Source organism: Cetorhinus maximus, chromosome 24 (assembly GCF_964194155.1).
Source record: "Cetorhinus maximus chromosome 24, sCetMax3.hap1.1, whole genome shotgun sequence".
Taxonomy (NCBI): domain Eukaryota; kingdom Metazoa; phylum Chordata; class Chondrichthyes; order Lamniformes; family Cetorhinidae; genus Cetorhinus; species Cetorhinus maximus.
The window spans coordinates 20,184,977-20,211,909 of NC_135902.1; the positions used below are offsets into that span (position 1 = coordinate 20,184,977).

At 52.1% G+C, this 26,933-nt stretch overlaps 1 protein-coding gene across 1 annotated transcript in view; it reads left to right on the plus strand.

Moving 5' to 3' along the window:
• The first annotated feature begins 3,115 nt into the window (after positions 1-3,115).
• The window catches only part of LOC144699563 (galanin receptor 2b-like), a 47,037-nt gene continuing 23,219 nt past the window's right edge, over positions 3,116-26,933 (plus strand). The window contains exon 1 of the mRNA XM_078570605.1: positions 3,116-3,584. Coding sequence (XP_078426731.1) covers positions 3,232-3,584 — 353 coding nt within the window. The 5' untranslated portion in view covers positions 3,116-3,231. The remainder of the gene's footprint in view (positions 3,585-26,933) is intronic.

The window sequence follows — 26,933 nt, forward strand, 5'->3', positions numbered from 1 at the left end:
TGCTTGTTGTAATATTACTGGATGTTTTATAGATTAAGAATCTATTTGGGCTGTTGCCTGAAAGGGGTGTGTAGTTGGGAGACTAGTTAAGTAGAAGTCTTGTGAGAACTGTTATAAAACTAAATGTAACTGTGTAACTGTAGTCTTGTGTGTTTAAGTTTTCTTTTCTTTTGTTAATAAATGTTTTAATTTAATCTTTAAAATCTCAAAAGGTGGTAGTGGACTCATTACTTCTGTCTCCGGTGCACAAACCTTCTTGTAATAGATACAAATTGCAAAATTGTTATGATAGTCTGGCCAAGTTTCCCTCTGGGATTTGGTCAGCTTAGCAATTACCATCTGCCATATCTTAACACAATCCAGCTAGCAAGACTATCTGAGCTATGTAAATAACACAGGGTCATCATAAGGGAAGAGAACACTTCATGGAGCAGAAACCAACCCTCAGTCCACTATATCAGGTCACAAAAACACTTGGTCCACCTAAGTCAGGGAAAACAACCCCTGAACCGCCCAGCAGACTGACTTTGCCAGTGCTGCGCTGTGAAGTACCCTCACAGGAAAGATCAGTGCCCAGTGAGTACTGCCCAATGCTTCCACTGAAACAGACTGGGACACTTTGGTAAACTGTGCAGTTCGAAACTCCAGCACTGCACAAACATGCCAAAGGTCATCCACGAGGTTGAGACTGAAGACCCAGAAGATGCACAGTCATTCTTCTTGGGGGACATCAGAAAATGCGGTTCTTTGTTTTGGAATGCTGATATCCTGGGAATAATCATCTAACAAATTTTAAATTAGATTCAGGTGCCAGCGTGACAGTCCTGTCACACAAGGAACCATTGTTAGATTCAAATAACAGATACTCCACTGTATGGAGCAGGGAGAGTCCCACTCCGGGTCTTTGGCATAATCTGCGAAGCACTGAGGTATGGTGACAAACAAATCTTTGAGTTGATGTATGTCATCCACAATCAGCCTTTCTCTCTTCTGAGCAGAGATGCCAATGTAGCCCTCGATCATATTAGCTGATGGAAGATGCCAAGACTATCACAGTTGTTAGTCCGTCAGAACAGCACGGCCATGAGTCCTCAAACAATAAGGAGTATTTAGACTCTGATTTCACTCGTGATCTTTCTTTTCTTTTTGCGGAGCAGATTTGTCTATCATCATTCCAGGTCCTGGAACGTCCCCAATGGTCAGACCAACCTATTGCACACGAGATTACCATTGCGTCTCCTGTGGAAATGGTACCAAAGAAGCATCAATAGTCTCAGGAACCTCTACCTCCAACTATGATGATAGTGCAGTCAGTTGACACACCAACCACTGTGCACACGCAATAACTTTCAAACAGCATGCCAAAACCACAAGGGATGCTGGAACCTGGTAGTAGTGCGCATCAACAACAAAGATTAGAGGTGAGCATGCTATTCAATCTTTTTCTTGTCACTGGAATGCTCTTCCTCAGCCTCATTGAGCTTCCAGACGGCCTAAATGGAGAAGGAAGAAGAAAAGCCATTGCCAGGTAGATGAATACCATTTTCGTCCACCCTACAAGGAACATTCAAGAGTAACCAACCAGGCGTGGTTTAACCTCAAGCAATGGAAAAAACAGATGAAACCAATACCAAACACCAGTCCAGCCTCCAAGCCAACAACAAGAACAAGCAACACCACAGAATACCACTCTCCCTACAGAATGGCAAACAAGATGTGGAAGAGTTATAAGACCTCTGAACTGCCTGAACCTCTAACTTCAAGGACTTGAAGGGGAGAGATGGAGTAGTGAGAATGTTGTTAATGTTAATACTGTAATAGCAATAAATTTAGAATAACGTTAAGGTTGTAACAATAAGGTTAATGCACAAGACTTATAACAATGCAAAACTTGGAAGTAAACTAAAGTAACTATATATCCATGGGATTAAGACTTGGGGGGAGATGTAGTCAAAGGGTCTTGTACATAAAGGATTAATGTGGGACTGAATACAGTACGGCCCACACAATGATGTGAGAAGACACCTGAACCAGAGCCAGGGTCAGTCTGGAGATGGACACAGCTGGGTTAAGGCCTAGAATGAGGTCAGTTCCATGCCTATACATTCTACTGTAAATATGTGTATGAGTTGTTCATAAAGACTTACTATTAACATACTACAGACTGAAAGCCTACTTCATTGTCCGGAACAGGGTTCCTTGGAGGGTGCCAGGCAGAGCAGGTCTTTAATGCAGAGAAAATGGCCTGTTCTGGAAGAAAATGCTAAATAGGACTTACATATCCAAAGAAGAAAGGACAGCTCCTAGTTTTAAAGCTGCAAATGATAGGCTAACACTCTTACTATGTGCCAATCTGGCTGGTTTTAAATGTAAACCAATGCTGGTTTATAGGTCAGACAACGCTTAAGCCCTTAAAGGGAAAAATAAATCTCATTTACCAGTCTTTTGAAAGGCTAACAGCAATGCCTGGGTTACAGCAGTAGTGTTTGAAGACTGAGGGAAAAGATCCACCTGAGAGGGCAGACAGTGCCATAGTTTTAGCACTTCAGATAGTGCAGTACTTCTTCAGTATTGCATTAGCATACCAACCTAGATTTTGTGCTCAGGTATCCAGAGTGGGACCTGAAACCCCAACTTTCTAATTCAGGGCTAGAGTGCTGTCCAGCTGACCACACAGTAAAACATTGGCTAATGTTCTCAGAAACATACACATAAACACGGACACATACAGTGTCATGTATGCACACACACAGGAACACACATGACAATACTCAAAACAGAAATACTGTATTTGCCAAAGAAATAACGCCTCCGAACTTTATTTAACAGCGGCAGTCTCTTCCCTGGGGAAGGTTAATCGGTGTTGGGATACTTCGTTCTGGGGGGTGGGAACCGCGGGGGCAGGGGTCACTTTTGCTTCTTGTTCTATCTGCTTACTTTCCCCCAGATCCCCGCCTCCTCCCCTCCCAACGTCTCCCCTCCCCTGGGATTGGGGGCGGAAGGCAAATACCAATCGTCACCATCAGTGAGGAAGCGAGTTAGTGTCGTCTTGGTAACGAGTCAATGAGACAAATCGAAGCTTTAAAGAGCCCCATAGGCAGCAGAAAAGGAGAGAGAGACTGGAGCCTTCACCCAGGCAGCCCGGTGACAGCGCCTTCTCGTCCCAGTCTCTCCAAACTTCTTTCTAGGAAGGCTAAGGGTTTGGAGGAAGGGTTGGAAGTGAGCTGGAAGATGAATCTGAGCCAGAGCTGGAATTCCTCCCAGGTCTGGGAGCTGAGACCCGAGAGTGTCATCGTTCCCATGGTCTTCTGTCTGATCTTCTTGCTTGGCACAGTGGGGAACAGCCTGGTTCTGGCTGTCCTGCTTCGGAACGGCCAGATGAACAGTAACACCACCAACCTCTTCATCCTCAACCTGGGCGTGGCCGACCTCTGCTTTATCCTCTGTTGTGTGCCCTTCCAGGCCACAATCTACACCCTGGACTCTTGGGTCTTCGGCTCTTTCATGTGCAAAGCTGTTCACTTTTTCATTTACCTCACTGTGTATGCCAGCAGCTTCACCTTGGCCGCAGTCTCAGTGGACAGGTGAGTCCGGTACAGAGGGGTTATTGGTGAGGGACAAGCTGGGACTGGGGTTTGGGGTACGACATAAACTGGGCACAGATTGCCCCTTAAACGGAGGCAGGGACGGGCACTCAGAAAGGTCTTCAGTTTTTCAAAGTTGATTGTACTGCGGGGTCGTTTGGAAGAGGCAAGACTGGGTGGGGGGACTCTGATGGGGCCCTGGGCAACCAGCCATTGACAAGACTGAGCTGGGCAGCCAACTAAATACCATTCCTGTGTATATGGCACGAGTCATGGTTACATTTCCCTCTCTGGTCCTGGTCCTGATTCTGTTTGTGTATTCTTGCCCAGGTCTTAGGTTTGTTAGGCCCCGTAATTAGCCTGGGCTGCGTGGTGTGTGTAACTGGTTGACCCGGGCCAGTTGTGTATGTCCAAGTGGTTGATCCGGACCAGTTATGTGTGCGTGACAGTTGACCCGGCTTAGTTATGTATGTGTAATTGGTTGACCCGTGCCAGTTATGTGCCTGTACCTAGTTGACCCAGGCCAGTTATGCTTGTGTAAATGGTTGACCCGGCCCAGTTGTGTATGTCCAACTAGTCCACTCCCGGAAACCAAGAACTGTGATTGTACTCAAAAGAGTAGCAATCTGTGACTGTTGATAACTCGAAAGAATTTTTAAAACTGGCTGATCAGGCCAGTTGTCTGTCTAAGGCATCGCTGTGCTGTTCTCTAGCGGTTCTTTTGGTAACAGGTACCCCCAATAGGTTCGTATCGCCTCCCGCCCGTCACTAAATTCCGGTTGACCCTGTTTTAATCAATTTCGCACAACAAACTCCAAACCAGACCAGCGGAATAACTTGTATAGAATTCGCCTCGTGATAACTGCTAACACATTGAAGAACTTTGGACAAGTTGGATCCGAGCCCCGTTCTCTGTTGTTTTCATCGAGATCCATCTACATTATGAAAGAAAACAGAGAATCTTTGGAGACTAACAATTTCACACTATATTCTGCGGTGTATTTTGTCACCTCTATACCACCCAGAGGATCACCGAGTGAAAAACTGAAGGAAGGAACTATTTCAGCCTCAGCTTTTTTAACATTAACAGGCCCGGAGTTGGCGTTAGCAGGTCGAGAGACACTCTCACCCACAGGTCAATCTGAATGAAGACTCCCCCCCCACCCCCCGCCCCCATATGAACGGTAGAGCGTTGAAATAGTAATATAGATGCCGCATTATTGTAGATGTAGGAGCAAATTTAATTTCACAACGCGACGGCGCATTCATAAGTACAAAGGTGGAATGAACCAGTATGAAAATAGTTTGGAATACACAAGGTGTTGAGAGTACGGTAGATGTATAGGTTTGTGCAAAGGGTTGCCAGAGAAAGTTTCCCATTTGCTTCAGATCTTCACACACTTTGGGGGGGAGAACGGGGAAGTATTGGAAGGATTAGCCGGCTAATTATAAATCTATAGAACCACATCGTCAACACTCCTTCCATGGCTAACACATCCTGGAGTGGAACTTGAACCCAGAGCTTGTGAATGGTAGGAGCACTACCCATTGTGCCACACAACCCCTTCATGATACACCCATACTGAAAGTATCAAAAGCAGAATTTATCCAGTGCAGTAATGGTTTGTATCTATGGCAGTAGTGCAATACTGGTGAGACAAATGCTGAATGTTGTTTGAGGTTAGGTTTCAGCGAATGTTAGCTAGTTCCTTGGCCTATGTTGAACTGAAATTGAATAAGTTAAATAGTTTCAAATGTTGTGTTGATCAGAAGCTTGCTGAATATTAGGTTTTACAATGTCCAAAGATAGTCGTTTGATAGAACAGAACTTGAGTGTTGCTGAAAAAAAACACATGGTGTCATAACTTATCATCTTGCACTCATCAGGACAATTTGTACGAATGTAGAAGGAACAACAATTTATACTTCATGAGAGAGTGCTGATTGGTTGGCAAGTGGACTCTGATTAGTGGAAGCATTGCTATGAAGAATGCACCAGTTAACTGATAACTGACAGTTAACTGCCAAGCTTTGTTTCAGTTCAAGCCAGACAGGTTGACTCTGGTTGGTTAAGGCATTGCTCTGGGGAATGAATCAGAGAATGGCTGTTGCCAATTTTGTTTAGCTGAAACAGCCACAGTGTGTGCACATGTTCTTCCTGTCTGCAAAGAACAAGGCCCTGTGTATTAATATATGTAACTTCTAGCACGCATAAATGCACCATACTGAAAGCCCGACTGATAATCTTAAATTGGTTGTCAGAGTTCAATTGCCAACCACCAACCAATCAGCACTCTCTTCTCATAAAGTGTAAATTGTTGTTCCCTTCACATTTGGTATTCTTGCAAATTGTCCTGCTGAGTACAAAATGAAAAGCTTCAACAGTTTTTTTCAGCAATACTCATGTCCAAGGATGTTGTTGGATGTATTTGGGTTGATGTTGGGTAGAAATTGTGTGGACAGAAGAAAATAAAAGGAAAGGGCAATGACCGAGATATGAGTTTAGAGGAATAGGTCAATTTTATGGGTACAGTCATGTTGGACTAAACAAACACTCACCTTTCTGTCATTTTTTATCATTCAGTATCAGTTGCAAATTAAACAAAGTTTATACCGAGGTGGTTTGTAGAGAGTTTGGGTGTGGAGTGTGGGTTGTGGAGAGTTTGGGTATGGAATGTGGGTTGTGGAGAGTTTGGGTGTGGAGTGTGGGTTGTGGAGAGTTTGGGTATGGAGCACGGTTTGTGGAAAGTTTGGGTGTGGAGCGCGGTTTATGGGGAGTTTGGGTGTGGAGTGCGGTTTATGGGGAGTTTGGGGATGGAGCGCGGTGTGTGGAGAGTTTGGGTGTGGATTGTGGTTTCTGGGGAGTTTGAGTGTGGAGTGTGGGTTGTGGAATGTTTGTGTATGGAGTGTGGTTTGTGGAGAGTTTGCATGTGGAGAGCAGGTTCTGAAGAGTTGGGTGTGGAGTGCAGGTTCTGGAGAGATTGGGTGTGGAGCGCGGGTTGTGGAGAGTTTGGGAGTGGAGTCCGGATTATGGAGTGTTTGGGTGTGGAGTGCAGTGTGTGGAGTGTGGTTTGTGGAGAGTTTGGGTGTGGAGTGCAGTTTGTGGAGTGTTTGGGCGTGGAGTGCGGTTTGTAGACAGTTTGGGTGAGGTTTGTGGAGAATTTGGGTGTGGAGGGCAGGTTCTGAAGAGTTTGGGTCTGGAGTGCAGATGTGGAGTGCGGTTTGTGGAGTGTTTGGGTGTGGAGTGTTTGGGTGTGGAGTGCGGTTTGTGGAGTGTTTGGGTGTGGAGAGCGGTTTATGGACTGTTTGGGTGAGGAATGTGATTTATGGAGAGTTTCGGTGTGGAGTGCGGGTAGTGAAGAGTTTGGGTGTCGAGTGTGGATTGCAGAGACTTTGGGTGTGGAGTGCACGGGTGCGGGTCGTGAAGAGTGTGGGTGCGGGGTGCGGGTCGTGAAGAGTGTGGGTGCGTGGTGCGGGTCGTGAAGAGTGTGGGTGCGGGTCGTGAAGAGTTTGGGTGTGGAGTGCGGGTCGTGAAGAGTTTGGGTGTGGAGTGCGGGTCGTGAAGAGTTTGGGTGTGGAGTGCGGATCGAGAAGAGTGTGGGTGCGGGGTGCGGGTCGTGAAGCGTGTGGGTGCGGGTCGTGACGCGTGTGGGTGCGGGTCGTGACGCGTGTGGGTGCGGGTCGTGAGGCGTGTGGGTGCGGGTCGTGAGGCGTGTGGGTGCGGGTCGTGAGGAGTGTGGGTGCGGGTCGTGAGGAGTGTGGGTGCGGGTCGTGAGGAGTGTGGGTGCGGGTCGTGAGGAGTGTGGGTGCGGGTCGTGAGGAGTGTGGGTGCGGGTCGTGAAGAGTGTGGGTGCGGGTCGTGAAGAGTGTGGGTGCGGGTCGTGAAGAGTGTGGGTGCGGGTCGTGAGGAGTGTGGGTGCGGGTCGTGGGCCGTGAGGAGTGTGGGTGCGGGTCGTGGGTCGTGAAGCATGTGGGTGCGGGTCGTGGGTCGTGAAGCGTGTGGGTGCGGGTCGTGGGTCGTGAAGAGTGTGGGTGCGGGTCGTGGGTCGTGAAGAGTGTGGGTGCGGGTCGTGATTTGGGGAATGTTTCTGTGTGGTGTGTGGGTTGTGGAGGGTTTGGGTGTGGAGTGTGGTTGTGGAATGTTTGGGTGTTCAGTGCAGACCGTGAAGAGTTTGGGCGGGGAGTGCGGGCCGTGAGGAGTTTGGGCGGGAAGTGCGGGCCGTGAGGAGTTTGGGCGGGGAGTGCGGGTCGTGAAGAGTTTGGGTGTGGAGTGCGGGTCGTGAAGAGTTTGGGTGTGGAGTGCCGGTTGGGGAGAGTTTGGGTATGGAGTGTGTGTCATGGATAGTTTGGGTGTGGAGGGTGGGTCATGAAGAGTTTGGGTGTGGATTGCAGGTTGTGGAGGGTTTGGGTGTGGAGAGCGGTTTCTGGAGCATTTGGCTGGGGTTGCAGGTTTTGGAGTGTTTGCATGTGGGGTGCGGGTTGTGGAGCATTTGGGTGTGGGGTGCGATTTGGGGAGTGTTTGGGTGTGGAAAGCGTGTTGTGAAGAGTTTGGGTGTGGAGTGCGGTTTGTGCAATATTTGGTTGTGGAGTGCGGGTCGTGAAAGGTTTGGGTGTGGTGTGCGTCTCGTGAAGAGCTTAGGCGTGGAGTGCGGGCCGTGAAGAGTTTGGGCGGGGAGTGCGGGTCATGAAGAGCTTGGGCTTGGAGAGCGGGTCGTGATGAGTTTGGGTGTGGAGTGCGGGTCGTGAAGAGATTGGGTGCGGAGTGCGGGCCGTGAAGAGTTTGGGTGTGGAGTGCGGGCCGTGAAGAGTTTGGGCGGGGAGTGCGGGCCGTGATGAGTTTGGGTGTGGAGTGCGGGCCGTGAAGAGATTGGGTGTGGAGTGCGGGTCGTGAAGACTTTGGGCGGGGAGTGCGGGCCGTGAAGAGTTTGGGTGTGGTGGTTTGGGTGTGCGCTTTGTGGAGAGTTTGGGTGTGGAGTGCTGGTTGTGGAATGTTTGGGTGTGGAGTGCGGTTTGTGCAATATTTGGTTGTGGATTGCTGCTCGTGAAGAGCTTGGGAGTGGAGTGCGGGTCGTGATGGGTTTGGGTATGGAGGGTGGGTCGTGAAGAGTTTGAGTGTGGAGTGCGGATCGAGAAGAGTTTGGGCGGGGAGTGCGGGCCGTGAGGAGTTTGGGCGGGGAGTGAGGGCCGTGAGGAGTTTGGGCGGGGAGTGCGGGTCGTGAGGAGCTTGCGTGCGGAGTGCGGGTCGTGAGGAGCTTGCGTGCGGAGTGCGGGTCGTGAGGAGCTTGCGTGCGGAGTGCGGGTCGTGAGGAGCTTGCGTGCGGAGTGCGGGTCGTGAGGAGCTTGCGTGCGGAGTGCGGGTCGTGAGGAGCTTGCGTGCGGAGTGCGGGTCGTGAGGAGCTTGCGTGCGGAGTGCGGGTCGTGAGGAGCTTGCGTGCGGAGTGCGGGTCGTGAGGAGCTTGCGTGCGGAGTGCGGGTCGTGAGGAGCTTGCGTGCGGAGTGCGGGTCGTGAGGAGCTTGCGTGCGGAGTGCGGGTCGTGAGGAGCTTGCGTGCGGAGTGCGGGTCGTGAGGAGCTTGCGTGCGGAGTGCGGGTCGTGAAGAGTTTGGGAGTGGAGTGCGGGTCGTGATGGGTTTGGGTATGGAGGGTGGGTCGTGAAGAGTTTGAGTGTGAATTGCAGGTTGTGGAGTGTTTGGATGTGGAGTGTAGATCGTGAATAGTTTGGGTGTGGAGTGCGGATCGAGAAGAGTTTGCGTGTGGAGTGCGGATCGAGAAGAGTTTGCGTGTGGAGTGCGGATCGAGAAGAGTTTGGGTGTGGAGTGCGGATCGAGAAGAGTTTGCGTGTGGAGTGCGGATCGAGAAGAGTTTGCGTGTGGAGTGCGGATCGAGAAGAGTTTGCGTGTGGAGTGCGGATCGAGAAGAGTTTGGGCGGGGAGTGCGGGCCGTGAGGAGTTTGGGCGGGGAGTGCGGGTCGTGAGGAGTTTGGGCGGGGAGTGCGGGTCGTGAGGAGCTTGCGTGCGGAGTGCGGGTCGTGAGGAGCTTGCGTGCGGAGTGCGGGTCGTGAGGAGCTTGCGTGCGGAGTGCGGGTCGTGAGGAGCTTGCGTGCGGAGTGCGGGTCGTGAGGAGCTTGCGTGCGGAGTGCGGGTCGTGAGGAGCTTGCGTGCGGAGTGCGGGTCGTGAGGAGCTTGCGTGCGGAGTGCGGGTCGTGAGGAGCTTGCGTGCGGAGTGCGGGTCGTGAGGAGCTTGCGTGCGGAGTGCGGGTCGTGAGGAGCTTGCGTGCGGAGTGCGGGTCGTGAGGAGCTTGCGTGCGGAGTGCGGGTCGTGAGGAGCTTGCGTGCGGAGTGCGGGTCGTGAGGAGCTTGCGTGCGGAGTGCGGGTCGTGAGGAGCTTGCGTGCGGAGTGCGGGTTGTGAGGAGCTTGCGTGCGGAGTGCGGGTCGTGAGGAGCTTGCGTGCGGAGTGCGGGTCGTGAGGAGCTTGCGTGCGGAGTGCGGGTCGTGAGGAGCTTGCGTGCGGAGTGCGGGTCGTGAGGAGCTTGCGTGCGGAGTGCGGGTCGTGAGGAGCTTGCGTGCGGAGTGCGGGTCATGAGGAGTTTGCGTGCGGAGTGCAGTTTATTGAGAGTTAGGTTGTGGCATGCTGGTTGGGGAGAGTTTGTGTATGGAGTGCGGGTCGTGAAGAGTTTGGCTGTGGAGAGCGTTTTCTGGAGCGTTTGAGTGTGAATTGCAGGTTGTGGAGTGTTTGGGTATGGAGTGTGGGTTGTGGAGAGTTTGCTTGCGGAGAGCGGGTTGTGGAGACTTTGGGTGTGAAGTGCGGTTGTGGAGACTTTGGTTGTGGGGTGTGGGTTGTAGGGAGTTTGGTTGTGAAAAGCGGTTTGTGAAGAGTTTGGCTGTGGTGTGCTGGTTGTGGAATGTTTGGGTGGCGTGTGAATTGTGGAGTGTTTGGGTGTGGAGTGTGGGTCCTGAAGAGCTTGGCTGTGGAGTGCGGTTCATTAAGAGCTTGCGTGTGGAGTGCAGTTTGTGAAGAGTTTGTGGAGTGTTTGGGTGTGGAGTGCAGTTTGTAGAATGTTTGGCTGTGGATTGCGGGTCCTGAAGAGCTTGGGTGTGGAGTGCGTTTTGTGGAGCATTTGGGTGTGGATTGCGGATCGTGAAGATTTCGGGTGTGGAGGGTGGGTCCTGACGAGTTTGGGTGTGGAGTGCGGTTTATTGAGAGTTTAGATGTGGAGTGCGGTTTGTCGAATGTTTGGTTATGGAGTGTGGTTTGTGGAACGTTTGGGTGTGGAGTGTGCATTGCAGAGAGTTTGGGTGTGACGAGCACGTTGTGAAGAGTTTGTGTGTGGATTGTGCCTTGTTCAGAGTTTGGGGGTGGAGTCTGGAGACTTTGGGTATTGAGTGCGGTTTGTGGAGAGTTTGGGTGTGGAGTGCGGTTTGTGGAGAGTTTGGGTGTGGAGTGCTGGTTGTGAAGGGGTTGGGTGTGGAGTGCGAGTCGGGTGTTGAAGTGTGGAGTGCGGTTTGTGGAGGGTCTGGGTGTGGAATGCGGTTTGTGGAGGGTTTGGGTGTGGAGTGCTGGTTGTGAAGGGGTTGGGTGTGGAGTGCGAGTCGGGTGTTGAAGTGTGGAGTGCGGTTTGTGGAGGGTTTGGGTGTGGGTTGTGTGTTGTGGAGCGTTTTGGTGTGGAGTGCGGGTTCTGGAATGTTTGGGTGTGGTTTGTGGGGATATTGGGTGTGGAGAGCGGTTTGTGCAATATTTGGTTGTGGAGTGCAGCTTGTGGAGTGTTTGGGTGTGGAGTGCGGGTCCTGAAGAGTTTGGGTGTGGAGTGCGAGTCGTGAAGAGTTTGGGTGTGGAGTGCAGTTTGTGGAGAGTTTGGGTGCGGAGTGCGGGTCCTAAAGAGCTTGGGTGTGGAGTGCAGTTTGTGAAGAGTTTGGGTGTGGAGTGCGGGTTCTGGAATGTTTGGGTGCGGAGTGCAGGTCGTGAAGGGGTTGGTTGTGGAGTGCGAGTCGTGGGGTGTTGGGGTGTGGAGTGCAGTTTGTGGAATGTTTGGGTGTGGAGTGCGGGTTGTGAAGGGGTTGGTTGTGGAATGCGAGTCGGGTGTTGGGGTGTGGAGTGAAGTTTGTGGAGGGTTTGGGTGTGGCTTGTGTGTTGTGGCGCGTTTTGGTTTGGAGTGCGGTTTCTGGAATGTTTGGGTGTGGAATGTGGTTTGTGGGGATATTGGGTGTGGAGAGCAGTTTGTGCAATATTTCGGTGTGGAGTGTTTGGGTGTGGAGTGCGGGTCGTGAAGAGTTTGGGTGTGGAGTGCGGGTCGTGAAGAGCTTGGGTGTGGGGGGTGGGTTGTGAAGAGTTTGGGTGTGGAGTGCAGGATGTGGAGAGTTTGGATGTGGAGAGTGGTTTCTGGAGTGTTTGGGTGTGGAGCGCAGGTTGTGGAGCTTTTGGGTGTGGAGTGTGCGTTGCAGAGAGTTTGGGTGTGAAGAGCACGTTGTGAAGAGTTTGGTTGTCGATTGTGGCTTGTGGAGAGTTTGGGTGTGGAGTGCGGTTTGTGAGGAGTTTGCATGAGGAGTGCGGGTTCTGGAATGTTTGGGTGCGGAGTGCAGGTCGTGAAGGGGTTGGTTGTGGAGTGCGAGTCGTGGGGTGTTGGGGTGTGGAGTGCAGTTTGTGGAATGTTTGGGTGTGGAGTGCGGATTGTGAAGGGGTTGGTTGTGGAGTGCAAGTCGTGGGGTGTTGGGGTGTGGAGTGCGGTTTGGGTAGGGTTTGGGTGTGGCTTGTGTGTTGTGGAGCGTTTTGATGTGGAGTGCAGATTCTGTAATATTTGGGTGTGGAGTGTGGTTTATGGGGACATTGGATGTGCAGTGTGGTCGTGGAGAGCTTAGGTGTGGAGTTTGGGTCGTGAAGAGCTTGGCTGTGGAGTACGGTTTGTGGTGAGCTTCAGTGGGGTTTGTGAGGTGTTTGGTTATGGAGTGCCTTTTGTGGAGCGTTTGGGTGTGGAGTGCGTGTCGTGAAGAGTTTGGGTGTGGGGGGTGGGTCGTGAAGAGTTTGGGTGTGGAGTGCGGGTCGTGAAGAGCTTGGGTGTGGGGGGTGGGTCGTGAAGAGTTTGGGTGTGGAGTGCAGGATGTGGAGAGTTTGGATGTGGAGAGTGGTTTCTGGAGTGTTTGGGTGTGGAGCGCAGGTTGTGGAGCTTTTGGGTGTGGAGTGTGCGTTGCAGAGAGTTTGGGTGTGAAGAGCACGTTGTGAAGAGTTTGGTTGTCGATTGTGGCTTGTGGAGAGTTTGGGTGTGGAGTGCGGTTTGTGAGGAGTTTGCATGAGGAGTGCGGGTTCTGGAATGTTTGGGTGCGGAGTGCAGGTCGTGAAGGGGTTGGTTGTAGAGTGCGAGTCGTGGGGTGTTGGGGTGTGGAGTGCAGTTTGTGGAATGTTTGGGTGTGGAGTGCGGGTTGTGAAGGGGTTGGTTGTGGAGTGCAAGTCGTGGGGTGTTGGGGTGTGGAGTGCGGTTTGGGTAGGGTTTGGGTGTGGCTTGTGTGTTGTGGAGCGTTTTGATGTGGAGTGCAGATTCTGTAATATTTGGGTGTGGAGTGTGGTTTATGGGGACATTGGATGTGCAGTGTGGTCGTGGAGAGCTTAGGTGTGGAGTTTGGGTCGTGAAGAGCTTGGCTGTGGAGTACAGTTTGTGGTGAGCTTCGGTGGGGGTTGTGAGGTGTTTGGTTGTGGAGTGCCTTTTGTGGAGAGTTTGGGTGTGGAGTGCGGTTTGTGGAGAGTTTGGGTGTGGAGTGCGGGTTCTGGAATGTTTGGGTGTGGAGTGCGGGTTGTGAAGGGGTTGGTTGTGGAGTGCGAGTCGGGTGTTGGGGTGTGGAGTGCAGTTTGTGGAGGGTTTGGGTGTGGAGTGCGGGTCGTGAAGAGTTTGGGTGTGAAGCACGGGTCGTGAAGAGCTTGGATGTGGAGTGCGGGTCCTGAAGAGCTTGGATGTGGAGTGCGGGTCCTGAAGAGCTTGGGTGTGGAGTGCGGGTCCTAAAGAGCTTGGGTGTAGAGTGCGGTTTGTGAGAGTTTGGGTGTGGAGTGCAGTTTCTGGAGCTTTTGGGTATGGATTGCATATTGTGGAGTGTTTCGGTGTGGAGTGCGGTTTGTGGAGACTCTGGGTGTGGAGAGCGGGGTGTGGATTGCAGAGAGTTTGGGTGTAGAGAGCATGTTGTGAAGGGTTTAGGTGAGGGGTGTGGTTTGTGGAGAGTTTGGGTGTGGAGAGCAGGATGTGGAATGTTTGGGTGTGGAGTGCGGTCTTGAGTTTGGTTGTGGAGTGCGGGTCGCGAAGAGTTTGGGTGTGGAGTGTGGGTCGCGAAGAGTTTGGGTGTGGAGTGCGGTTTCTGCAGACTTTGGGGTGAAGTGAGAATTGTGGAGAGTTTGGATGTGGAGTGCTGGTTGTGGAATGTTTGGGTGTGGTGTGTGGTCTTGAGTTTGGGTGTGGAGTGCATATCGTGTAGAGTTTGGGTGTGGAATGCGGTTTATTGAGAGTTTGGGTATGGAGTGTGATTCGTGGAGAGTTTGGGTGTGGAGTGCGGGTTGTAGAGCGTTTGGGTGTGGAGTGCGGTGTTTGGAATGTTTGATTATGGAGTGCGGTGTTTGGAATGTTTGATTATGGAGTGTGGTTTGTGGAGCGTTTGGGTGTGGAGTGTGCATTGCAGAGATTTTGGATGTGAAGAGCACGTTGTTAAACGTTTGGGTGTGGATTGTGTCTTGTGGAGAGTTTGGGTGCAGAGTGCAATTTGTGGAGCATTTGGGAGTGGAGTGCGGTTTGTGGAGTTGAGGGTTTGAAGAGCGGGTTGTGGAGCGTTTGGGTGTGGAGTGCAATGTGTGGGGTGTTTGGGTGTGGAGTGCGGTTTGTGGAATGTTTGGGTGTGGATTGCGGGACCTGAAGAGCTTGGGTGTGAAGCATGGGTCGTGAAGAGCTTGGGTGTGGAGTGGGGTCGTAAAGAGCTTGGGTGTGGAGTGCAGGTCCTGAAGATTTTGGGTGTGGAGTGCAGTTTGTGGAGAGTTTGGGTGTGGCTTGCGTGTTCTGGAATGTTTGGGTGTGGAGTGCGTGTCATGGGATGTTTGGGTGTGGAGTGCGTGTCATGGGATGTTTGGGTGTGGAGTGCGAGTCGTGGGATGTTTGGGTGTGGAGCGCGAGTCGTGGGATGTTTGGGTGTGGAGTGCGAGTCGTGGGATGTTTGGGTGTGGAGTGCGAGTCGTGGGATGTTTGGGTGTGGAGTGCGGTTTGTGGAGAGTTTGGGTGTGGCTTGTGGGCCGTGGAGCATTTGGGTGTGGAGCACAGGTTTTGGAATGTTTAGGTGTGGAGTGCGGGTCGTGGGGACATTGGGTGTGGAGTGTGGCTTGTGCAATATTTGGTTGTGGAGTGCGGTTTGTGGAGCGTTTGGGTGTGAAGTACGATTCGTGAAGAGTTTGGATATGGAGTGCAGGTTGTGGAGAGTTTGGGTGTGGAGTGCAGGTCGTGGAGAGTTTGTGTGTGGAGTGCAGGTCGTGGAGAGTTTGTGTGTGGAGTGCAGGTCGTGGAGAGTTTGTGTGTGGAGTGCGGGTTGTGGAGAGTTTGGATGTGGAGTGCGGGTTGTGGAGAGTTTGGGTGTGGAGTGCAGGTCGTGGAGAGTTTGGGTGTGGAGTGTGGGTCGTGGAGAGTTTGGGTGTGGAGTGCATGTTGTGAAGAGTTTGGGTGTGGAATGTGGGTGGTGAAGAGTTTGGGTGTGGAGTGCGGGTCGTGGAGAGTTTGGGTGTGGAGTGCGGCTCGTGGAGAGTTTGGATGTGGAGTGCGGGTCGTGGAGAGTTTGGATGTGGAGTGCGGGTCGTGGAGAGTTTGGGTGTGGAGTGCGGGTCGTGGAAAGTTTGGGTGTGGAGTGCGGGTCGTGGAGAGTTTGGGTGTGGAGTGCGGGTCGTGGAGAATTTGGGTGTGGAGTGCGGGTCGTGGAGAGTTTGGGTGTGGAGTGCGGGTCGTGGGATGTTTGGGTGTGGAGTGCGAGTCGTGGGATGTTTGGGTGTGGAGTGCGAGTCGTGGGATGTTTGGGTGTGGAGTGCGAGTCGTGGGATGTTTGGGTGTGGAGTGCGAGTCGTGGGATGTTTGGGTGTGGAGTGCGGTTTGTGGAGAGTTTGGGTGTGGCTTGTGGGCTGTGGAGCATTTGGGTGTGGAGCACAGGTTTTGGAATGTTTAGGTGTGGAGTGCGGGTCGTGGAGAGTTTGTGTGTGGAGTGCAGGTCGTGGAGAGTTTGGGTGTGGAGTGCGGGTCGTGGAGAGTTTGGGTGTGGAGTGCGGGTCGTGGAAAGTTTGGGTGTGGAGTGCGGGTCGTGGAGAGTTTGGGTGTGGAGTGCGGGTCGTGGAGAGTTTGGGTGTGGAGTGCGGGTCGTGGAGAGTTTGGGTGTGGAGTGCGGGTCGTGGAGAGTTTGGGTGTGGAGTGCGGGTCGTGGAGAGTTTGGATGTGGAGTGCGGGTCGTGGAGAGTTTGGGTGTGGAGTGCGGGTCGTGGAGAGTTTGGGTGTGGAGTGCGGGTCGTGGAGAGTTTGGGTGTGGAGTGCGGGTCGTGGAGAGTTTGGGTGTGGAGTGCGGGTCGTGGAGAGTTTGGGTGTGGAGTGCGGGTCGTGGAGAGTTTGGGTGTGGAGTGCGGGTCGTGGAGAGTTTGGGTGTGGAGTGCGGGTCGTGGAGAGTTTGGGTGTGGAGTGCGGGTCGTGGAGAGTTTGGGTGTGGAGTGCGGGTCGTGGAGAGTTTGGGTGTGGAGTGGGGTCGTGGAGAGTTTGGGTGTGGAGTGCGGGTCGTGGAGAGTTTGGGTGTGGAGTGCGGGTCGTGGAGAGTTTGGGTGTGGAGTGCGGGTCGTGGAGAGTTTGGGTGTGGAGTGCGGGTCGTGGAGAGTTTGGGTGTGGAGTGCGGGTCGTGGAGAGTTTGGGTGTGGAGTGCAATGTGTGGGGTATTTGGGTGTGGAGTGCGGATTGTGGAATGTTTGGGTGTGGAGTGCAGGTCCTGAAGAGCTTGGGTGTGAAGCATGGGTCGTGAAGAGCTTGGATGTAGAGTGCGGGTCCTGAAGAGCTTGGATGTGGAGTGCGGGTCCTGAAGAGCTTGGGTGTGGAGTGCGGGTCCTAAAGAGCTTGGGTGTAGAGTGCGGTTTGTGGAGAATTTGGGTGTGGAGTGCAGTTTCTGGAGCTTTTGGGTGTGGATTGCATATTGTGGAGTGTTTCGGTGTGGAGTGCGGTTTGTGGAGACTCTGGGTGTGGAGAGCGGGGTGTGGATTGCAGAGAGTTTGGGTGTAGAGCGCATGTTGTGAAGGGTTTGGGTGAGGGGTGTGGTTTGTGGAGAGTTTGGGTGTGGAGAGCAGGATGTGGAATGTTTGGGTGTGGAGTGCGGTCTTGAGTTTGGGTGTGGAGTGCGGGTCGCGAAGAGTTTGGGTGTGGAGTGTGGGTCGCGAAGAGTTTGAGTGTGGAGTGCGGGTCGCGAAGAGTTTGAGTGTGGAGTGCGGGTCACGAAGAGTTTGGGTGTGGAGTGTGGATCGCGAAGAGTTTGGGTCTGGAGTGCGGGTTGCGAAGAGTTTGGGTCGCGAAGAGTTTGGGTGTGGAGTGCGGGTCGCGAAGAGTTTCAGTGTGGAGTGCGGGTCGCGAAGAGTTTTGGTGTGGAGTGCGGGTCATGAAGAGTTTGGGTGTGGAGTGCATATCGTGTAGAGTTTGGGTGTGGAATGCGGTTCGTGGAGAGTTTGGGTGTGGAGTGCGGGTTGTGGAGCTTTTGGGTGTGGAGTGCGGTCGTGAAGAGCTTGGGTGTGGAGTGAGGGTCGTGAAGAGCTTCGGTGTGGAGTGCGGGTCGTGAAGAGCTTGGGTGTGGAATGCGGGTCGTGAAGAGCTTGGGTGTGGAGTGCGGGTCGTGAAGAGTTTGGGTGTGGAGTGCGGATCGAGAAGAGTTTGGATGTGGAGTGTGGATCGTGAAGAGTTTGGATGTGGAGTGCCGGTTGGGGAGAGTTTGGGTATGGAGTGTGCGTCATGGATAGTTTGGGTGTGGAGGGTGGGTCATGAAGAGTTTGGGTGTGGATTGCAGGTTGTGGAGGGTTTGGGTGTGGAGAGCGGTTTCTGGAGCATTTGGCTGCAGTTGCAGGTTTTGGAGTGTTTGCATGTGGGGTGCGGGTTGTGGAGCATTTGGGTGTGGGGTGTGATCTGGGGAGTGTTTGGGTGTGGAAAGCGTGTTGTGAAGAGTTTGGGTGTGGAGTGCGGTTTGTGCAATATTTGGTTGTGGAGTACGGGTCGTGAAAGGTTTGGGTGTGGTATGCGTCTCGTGAAGAGCTTGGGCGTGGAGTGTGGGTCGTGAAAAGTTTGGGTGTGGAGTGCGGGTCGTGAAGAGATTGGGTGTGGAGTGCGGGTCGTGAAGAGTTTGGGTGTGGAGTGCGGGTCGTGAAGAGTTTGGGTGTGGAGTGCGGGTCGTGAAAAGTTTGGGTGTGGAGTGCGGGTCGTGAAGAGATTGGGTGTGGAGTGCGGGCTGTGAAGAGTTTGGGCGGGGAGTGCGGGTCGTGAAGAGCTTGGGCGTGGAGAGCGGGTCGTGATGAGTTTGGGTGTGGAGTGCGGGTCGTGAAGAGATTGGGTGTGGAGTGCGGGTCATGAAGAGATTGGGTGTGGAGTGCGGGCCGTGAAGAGTTTGGGCGGGGAGTGCGGGCCGTGAAGAGTTTGCGTGTGGGGTGCGCTTTGTGGAGAGTTTGGGTGTGGAGTGCTGGTTGTGGAATGTTTGGGTGTGGAGTGCGGTTTGTGCAATATTTGGTTGTGAATTGCTGCTCGTGAAGAGCTTGGGAGTGGAGTGCGGGTCGTGATGGGTTTGGGTATGGAGGGTGGGTCGTGAAGAGTTTGAGTGTGAATTGCAGGTTGTGGAGAGTTTGGATGTGGAGTGTAGATCGTGAATAGTTTGGGTGTGGAGTGCGGGTCATGAGGAATTTGGGTGTGGAGTGTGGATCGAGAAGAGTTTGCGTGTGGAGTGTGGATCGAGAAGCGTTTGCGTGTGGAGTGCGGATCGAGAAGAGTTTGCGTGTGGAGTGTGGATCGAGAAGAGTTTGCGTGTGGAGTGTGGATCGAGAAGAGTTTGCGTGTGGAGTGTGGATCGAGATGAGTTTGGGTGTGGAGTGCGGATCGTGAAAAGTTTGGGTGTGGAGTGCGGGTTGTGAAGAGTTTGGGTGTGGAGTGCAGTTTATTGAGAGTTAAGGTGTGGTGTGCGGGTTGGGGAGAGTTTCGGTATGGAGTGTGAGTCATGGATAGTTTGTGTGTGGAGGGTGGGTCATGAAGAGTTTGGGTGTGGAGTGCAGGTTGTGGAGGGTTCAGGTGTGGAGAGCGATTTCTGGAGCATTTGGCTGTGGATTGCAGGTTTTGGAGTGTTTGGATGTAGAGTGCGGGTTTGTGGAGCATTTGGGTGTGGGGTGCTATTTGGGGGGTGTTTGGGTGTGGAAAGCGTGTTGTGAAGAGTTTGGGCGTAGAGTGCGGTTTGTGCAATATTTGGTTGTGGAATGCGGTTTGTGGAGCATTTGGATGTGGAGTTCGGGTTGTGAAGAGCTTGGGTGTGGAGTGCGGGTCGTGAAGGGTTTGGGTGTGGAGGGTGGGTCGTGAAGAGTTTGGGTGTGGAGTGCGGGTCGTGGAGAGTTTGGCTGTGGAGTGCTGGTTGTGGAGAGTTTGGGTGTGGAGAGCGGTTTCTAGAGCGTTTGAGTGTGAATTGCAGGTTGTGGAGTGTTTGGATGTGGAGTGCGGATTGTGGAACGTTCGGGGGTGGAGTGCGATTTGGGGAGTGTTTGTGTGTGGAGTGTGGTTGTGGAGAGTTTGGGTGTGGGGTGTGGGTTCTGGAGAGTTTGGGTGTGGAGTGCAGTTTGTTGAATGTTTCTGGGTGGAGTGCGGGCTGTCAAGAGCTTGGGCGGGGAGTGCGGACCGTGAGGAGTTTGGGTGGGGAGTGCGGGTTGTGAGGAGTTTAAGAGCGTAGTGCGGGTCGTGAGGAGTTTGGGCGGGGAGTGCGGGTCGTGAGGAGTTAGGGCGGGGAGTGCGGGTCGTGAGCAGTTTGGGCGGGGAGTGCGGGTCGTGAGGAGTTTAAGTGCGGAGTGCGGGTCGTGAGGAGTTTAAGTGCGGACTGCGAGTCGTGAGGAGCTTGCGTGCGGAGTGCGGGTCGTGAGGAGCTTGCGTGCGGAGTGCGGGTCGTGAGGAGCTTGCGTGCGGAGTGCGGGTCGTGGGATGTTTGGGTGTGGAGTGCGGTTTGTGGAGAGTTTGGGTGTGGCTTGTGGGCTGTGGAGCATTTGGGTGTGGAGTACAGGTTTTGGAATGTTTAGGTGTGGAGTGCGGGTCGTGGGGACATTGGGTGTGGAGTGTGGCTTGTGCAATATTTGGTTGTGGAGTGCGGTTTGTGGAGCGTTTGGGTGTGAAGTACGATTCGTGAAGAGTTTGGATATGCAGTGCAGGTCGTGGAGTGTTTGGGTGTGGAGTGCAGGTCGTGGAGTTTGTGTGTGGAGTGCAGGTCGTGGAGAGTTTGTGTGTGGAGTGCAGGTCGTGGAGAGTTTGTGTGCGGAGTGTGGGTTGTGGAGAGTTTGGATGTGGAGTGCGGGTCGTGGAGAGTTTGGGTGTGGAGTGCGGGTCGTGGAGAGTTTGGGTGTGGAGTGCGGGTTGTGGAGAGTTTGGATGTGGAGTGTGGGTTGTGGAGAGTTTGGGTGTGGAGTGCGGGTCGTGGAGAGTTTGGGTGTGGAGTGTGGGTCGTGGAGAGTTTGGGTGTGGAGTGCAGGTCGTGGAGAGTTTGGGTGTGGAGTGCGTGTTGTGAAGAGTTTGGGTGTGGAATGTGGGTGGTGAAGAGTTTGGGTGTGGAATGCGGGTCGTTGAGAGTTTGGGTGTGGAGTGCGTTTTGTGGAGCGTTTGGGTGTGGATTGCGGATCGTGAAGATTTCGGGTGTGGAGGGTGGGTCCTGAAGAGTTTGGGTGTGGCGTGCGGTTTATTGAGAGTTTAGATGTGGAGTGCGGTTCGTCGAATGTTTGGTTATGGAGTGATGTTTGTGGAACGTTTGGGTGTGGAGTGTGCATTGCAGAGAGTTTGGGTGTGACGAGCACGTTGTGAAGAGTTTGTGTGTGGATTGTGCCTTGTGCAGAGTTTGGGGGTGGAGTCTGGAGACTTTGGGTATTGAGTGCGGTTTGTGGAGAGTTTGGGTGTGGAGTACGGTTTGTGGAGGGTTTGGGTGTGGAGTGCGGTTTGTGGAGAGTTTGGGTGTGGAGTGCTGGTTGTGAAGGGGTTGGGTGTGGAGTGCGAGTCGGGTGTTCAAGTGTGGAGTGCGGTTTGTGGAGGGTTTGGGTGTGGCTTGTGTGTTGTGGAGCGTTTTGGTGTGGAGTGCGGGTTCTGGAATGTTTGGGTGTAGTTTGTGGGGATATTGGGTGTGGAGAGCGGTTTGTGCAATATTTGGTTGTGGAGTGCAGCTAGTGGAGTGTTTGGGTGTGGAGTGCGGGTCCTGAAGAGTTTGGGTGTGGAGTGCGAGTCGTGAAGAGTTTGGGTGTGGAGTGCGGGTCCTGAAGAGCTTGGGTGTGGAGTGCAGTCTGTGGAGAGTTTGGGTGCGGAGTGCGGGTCCTAAAGAGCTTGGGTGTGGAGTGTAGTTTGTGGAGAGTTTGGGTGCGGAGTGCGGGTCCTGAAGAGCTTGGGTGTGGAGTGCAGTTTGTGAAGAGTTTGGGTGTGGAGTGCGGGTTCTGGAATGTTTGGGTGCGGAGTGCAGGTCGTGAAGGGGTTGGTTGTGGAGTGCGAGTCGTGGGGTGTTGGGGTGTGGAGTGCGGTTTGTGTAGGGTTTGGGTGTGGCTTGTGTGTTGTGGAGCGTTTTAATGTGGAGTGCAGATTCTGTAATATTTGGGTGTGGAGTGTGGTTTATGGGGACATTGGATGTGGAGTGTGGTCGTGGAGAGCTTAGGTGTGGAGTTTGGGTCGTGAAGAGCTTGGCTATGGAGTACGGTTTGTGGTGAGCTTCAGTGGGGGTTGTGAGGTGTTTGGTTGTGGAGTGCCTTTTGTGGAGCGTTTGGGTGTGGAGTGCATGTCGTGAAGAGTTTGGGTGTGGGGGGTGGGTCGTGAAGAGTTTGGGTGTTGAGTGCAGGTTGTGGAGAGTTTGGGTGTGGAGAGTGGTTTCTGGAGTGTTTGGGTGTGGAGCGCAGGTTGTGGAGCTTTTGGATGTGGAATGTGCATTGTAGAGTGTTTGGGTGTGAAGAGCACGTTGTGAAGTGTTTGGGTGTGGATTGTGGCTTGTGCAGAGTTTGGGAGTGGATTCTGGAGAGTTTGGGTGTGGAGTGCGGTTTGTGGAGAGTTTGGGTGCGGAGTGCGGGTTCTGGAATGTTTGGGTGTGGAGTGCGGGTTGTGAAGGGGTTGGTTGTGGAGTGCGAGTCGGGTGTTGGGGTGTGGAGTGCAGTTTGTGGAGGGTTTGGGTGTGGCTTGTGTGTTGTGGCGCGTTTTGGTTTGGAGTGCGGTTTCTGGAATGTTTGGGTGTGGAATGTGGTTTGTGGGGATATTGGGTGTGGAGAGCAGTTTGTGCAATATTTCGGTGTGGAGTGCAGTTTGTGGAGTGTTTGGGTGTGGAGTGCGGGTCGTGAAGCGTTTGGTTGTGGAGTGCGGGTCGTGAAGCGTTTGGTTGTGGAGTGCGAGTCGTGAAGAGTTTGGGTGTGGAGTTTGGGTCGTGAAGGGCTTGGCTGTGGAGTACGGTTTGTGGTGAGTTTGGGTGGGGGTTGTGAGGTATTTGGTTGTGGAGTGCGTTTTGTGGAGCGTTTGGGTGTGGAGTACGTGTCGTTTAGAGTTTGGGTGTGGGGGGTGGGTCGTGAAGAGTTTGGGTGTGGAGTGCAGGTTGTGGAGAGTTTGGATGTGGAGAGTGGTTTCTGGAGTGTTTGGGTGTGGAGCGCAGGTTGTGGAGCTTTTGGGTGTGGGGTGTGCATTGCAGAGAGTTTGGGTGTGAAGAGCACGTTGTGAAGAGTTTGGTTGTCGATTGTGGCTTGTGGAGAGTTTGGGTGTGGAGTGCGGTTTGTGGGGAGTTTGCGTGAGGAGTGCGGGTTGTGGAGTGTTTGGGTGAGGAGTGCGGTTTGTGGGGAGTTTGGGTGTGGAGTGTGGTTTGTGGGGAGTTTGGGTGTGGAGTGCAGGTCGTGGAGAGTTTGGGTGTGGAGTGCGGATCGTGGAGAGTTTCGGTGTGGAGTGCGGGTTGTGGAGAGTTTGGGTGTGGAGTGAGGGTTGTGGAGAGTTTGGGTGTGGAGTGCGGGTTGTGGAGAGTTTGGGTGTGGAGTGCAGGTCGTGGAGAGTTCGGGTATGGAGTGCGGGTCGTGGAGAGTTTGGGTGTGGAGTGCGGGTTGTGGAGAGTTTGGGTGTGGAGTGCAAGTCGTGGAGAGTTTGGGTGTGGAGTGTGGGTCGTGGAGAGTTTGGGTGTGGAGTGTGGTTCATGGAGAGTTTGGGTGTGGAGTGCAGGTCGTGGAGAGTTTGGGTGTGGAGTGCGGATCGTGGGGAGTTTGGGTGTGGAGTGCGGATCGTGGGGAGTTTGGGTGTGGAGTGAGGGTTGTGGAGAGTTTGGGTGTGGAGTGTGGGTTGTGGAGAGTTTGGGTGTGGAGTGCAAGTCGTGGAGAGTTTGGGTGTGGAGTGCGGGTCGTGGAGAGTTTGGGTGTGGAGTGCGGGTCGTGGAGAGTTTGGGTGTGGAGTGCGGGTTGTGGAGAGTTTGGGTGTGGAGCGTGATTGGTGGAGTGTTTGGGTGTGGAGCGTGATTGATGGAGTGTTTGGGTGTGGAGTGTGATTGGTGGAGTGTTTGGATGTGGAGCGTGATTGGTGGAGTGTTTGGGTATAGGGCGTGATTGGTGGAGTGTTTGGGTGTGGAGCGCGGTTTGTGGAGAGTTTGGGTGTCGATTGCGGGTTGTAGTGAATTTGGGTGTGGAGTGCGGGTTGTGAAGCGTTTGGGTGTGGAGCATTTGGGTGTGGAGTGCAGGTTGTGGAGTGTTTGGGTGTGGAGTGTGGTTCGTGGAGTGTATGGGTGTGGAGCGTAATTGGTGGAGTGTTTGGGTGTGGAGTGCGGGTTGTGGTGAATTTGGGTGTGGAGTGCGGGTCGTGGACAGTTTGGGTATAGAGTGTGCGTTGTGGAGAGTTTGGGTGTGGAGTGCGATTTGTGGAGCGTTTGGGTGTGGAGTGCGATTTGTGGAGTGTTTGGGTATGGAGTGCGATTTGTGGAGTGTTTGAGTGTGGAGTGCGATTTGTGGAGTGTTTGGGTGTGGAGTGCCATTTCTGGAGTGTTTGGGTGTGGAGTGCGATTCGTGTAGTGTTTAGGTTGTGGAGTGTTTGGGTGTGGAGTGCGATTTGTGGAGTGTTTGGGTGTGGAGTGCGATTTGTGGAGTGTTTGGGTGTGGAGTGCGATTTGTGGAGTGTTTGGGTGTGGAGTGCGATTTGTGGAGTGCTTAGGTTGTGTAGTGTTTGGGTGGGGAGCGCAGGCTGTAGAGAGTTTCGGTGTGGAGCGCAGGTTGAGGAGTGTTTGGGTGTGGAATGCGGGTTGTAGAGAGTTTCGGTGCGGAGAGCGGTTACTGGGGCATTTGGGTGCAGATTGCTGGTTGTGGAGTATTTGGGTGTGGTGTGCGAGTCGTGGAGAGTTTGGGTGTGGAGAGCGGTTAGTGGAGCATTTGGGTGAAGATTGCTGGTTGTGGAGTGTTTGGGTGTGGAGTGTTTGGGTGCAGAGTGTGGATTGCAGAGAGTTTGGGTGTGGAGAGCATGTTGTGAAGAGTTTGGGTGTGGATTCTGGTTTTTGGAGTCTTTGGGTCAGGAGTGAGGGTTGTGAAGAGTTTGGGTGTGGAGTGTGGGTCGTGGAGAGTTTGGATGTGGATTGCGGTTTGTGAAGAGTTTGGGTGTGGATTTGCGGTTTGTGGAGTGTTTCGGTGTGGAGTGCGGGTCGTGGAGAGTTTGGGTGTGGATTTGCGGTTTGTGGAGTGTTTGGATGTGGAGTGTTTGGGTGTGGAGTGCAGGCTGTGAAGCGTTTGCATGTGGAGATTGCTGTTTCGAGACTTGATGTGGGGTATTGCTTCATATTGTCTGGCGTTTGCACTGTTACATATGTAAATGCCATGGAAGTGGATGGAGGTATCATCTGTACATCTTTTCTAGCATCGCACTGAATATGTTCTTGTATATAAATGATTTCTTTTACACTTTCATTGTACACTTGCTGTCAGTTATTTCCTTATAAAAACCTTGGTACTCCTGTCAAATATGTATTTGCTTAGGCCATAAAACCATGAAGATCCTACTCACTCTTCAATTATTCAGAATCTCAACCCTTCCTACTACAGTAATTCTTTTCCATTCATTGTACCATAATTACCACTATTAATATAACATCTTATATAACTACCCATTACCCTCAGCACACGTTTCTTCATAAACTGTCCACATAAACTATCTTTTCCTATCACTTTTTAAACTCTGGATAATTTGCACAGATTTGCAGATTCTTTCAACAAAATAACATGTTTTCCACCACCCCTCCACCCAATGGCATTTCCTCGTTCAGACTGATCTAAGATGATAAGATGCCAAGGAATTGTAATGGGGAATTAGCTCTGATTTGTTATTATCCTTTCCATAAATCCCCAATGACTTAATACTTCTACAATGCATTAAAAGTAGCTCTTCAGCCCTTTCACCCCACTTGCAAATGGTATAACTGGCACCTGTAATCTAGTTGCATTTCGGCAACAACTTGCATTTATGTAGCACCTTTAACAGTAAAATGTCCCAAGGTGCTTCACAGGATAGGCTTCAAACAAAATTTGATATCCAACCATCTAAGGAGATATCAAGGTAGGTGACCAAATGCTTGGTCAAAAGAGTACGCATTAAGGAGTGTCTTAAAGGAGGAAATGGAGAGTTAAAGAACTGGAGAGGTTTATGATGCGAATAACAGAAATTAGAGCCTAAGCAACGGAGGATACTTCTGTCTATGGTGGTGTAATGAAAATCGGGGATACATATACAGCCAGAATTAGGAGGAGTGGAGAGATCTCGAAAGGTTGTAGAGCTGGAGGAAGTTACAGAGATGTAGAGGAGCGTGGAGGAATTTGAAAACAAGGATGAGAATTTTAAAATCAAGGCATTGTGGACCAAGAAGTAATTATCACTATGTGGTGAAGGGGAAACATAGTTCAGTGCAAGTTAGGATATGGGCAGCATTGTGGTTTGTACAGATGTGTGAAGTAGTCAGTACAGTAACTGCGTGCAGTTTCTTTTTAACTCAATTTTCTTTCCTTTTGTGTTCAGCAAGGTGGGCGATGTTAGCACTGGGATATGGAGCACACTACTGTTTCAGCACCGACTATCAGCATCAAGCATGCCTGGCTTAGGAAAGTTCCATTTAAGTGCAGGATAACATTCCCTCTTCTTTGTCCCAGCAATGGGGGAATCATCTCTACGTACTTTGGGTAAATCCTAAACTGTTTATAAATAATTGTGATTTTGCTGCACACAAAGATTACCTTTTCCCACCATATTATAAACCTACCCACAGAGGAACACTCCAAGCCATTTCCCATTCCTTTCACCAGCCACCCTGTTGACTCTGAGTGAGATTTCAAACTGATTGCAACATTCGGGGCAATTTTTTGCTACCCACCAAAACTTGGGCTAAACTTACATAAGCAGCCAAAGGAAAGGTCCTGATAGTCTGGGCTCCATTTGGAAGAAGATCATTGTCTAAGCATTGCATTTCCTCTGTAGAATGTTGTTTTCACAGATCTGGGTGTAATCTGGAGAGCACAAAAGCAATCAAAAGGCTATTGGAATGGTGAATACAAGGAGTTCAAAGTCATGCTTCAGTTTCATAGAGATTTGGTCAGATACCATCTGGAGTACTGCATTCAGTTTTAGGTACCACACCTCAGGAAGGATATTTTGGCCTTGCAGGGGCTGCAGCACAGATTCACCAGAATGATACCAAGGCTATAAGGATTAAGCTATGAGGACATGTTGCACAAACTTGTCTCGTCTTCCCTCAAGTATAGGAAATTAAGGGATGGTCTGATCAAGGTGTTTAAAATGATAAAAGAATTTGATTGGAGATAGAAAGAAACTATTTCCTCTGATGGGGAAGCCCATAACTTTAAAAATAGAGCCAGGCTGTTCACGGGTGAGGTCAGGAAGCACTGAGGGTAGTTGGAAATCTGAAACTCTACCCCCCAAAATGCTGTGGATGCTGGGTGTCAGTTGGAACTTTGACATCTGAGGCCACCATTTTTTTGTGATATAATGGATATAGAGCAAAGACTGATAGATGGAGTTGAGGTACAAATCACCCATGATCTAATTGAATGGTGATACAGGCCTGAGGGGCTGAAAGGCCTCCTCTTGTTCCTAGCAGGGTATATTCTTTATTATATGTAGATCAGTTTGGT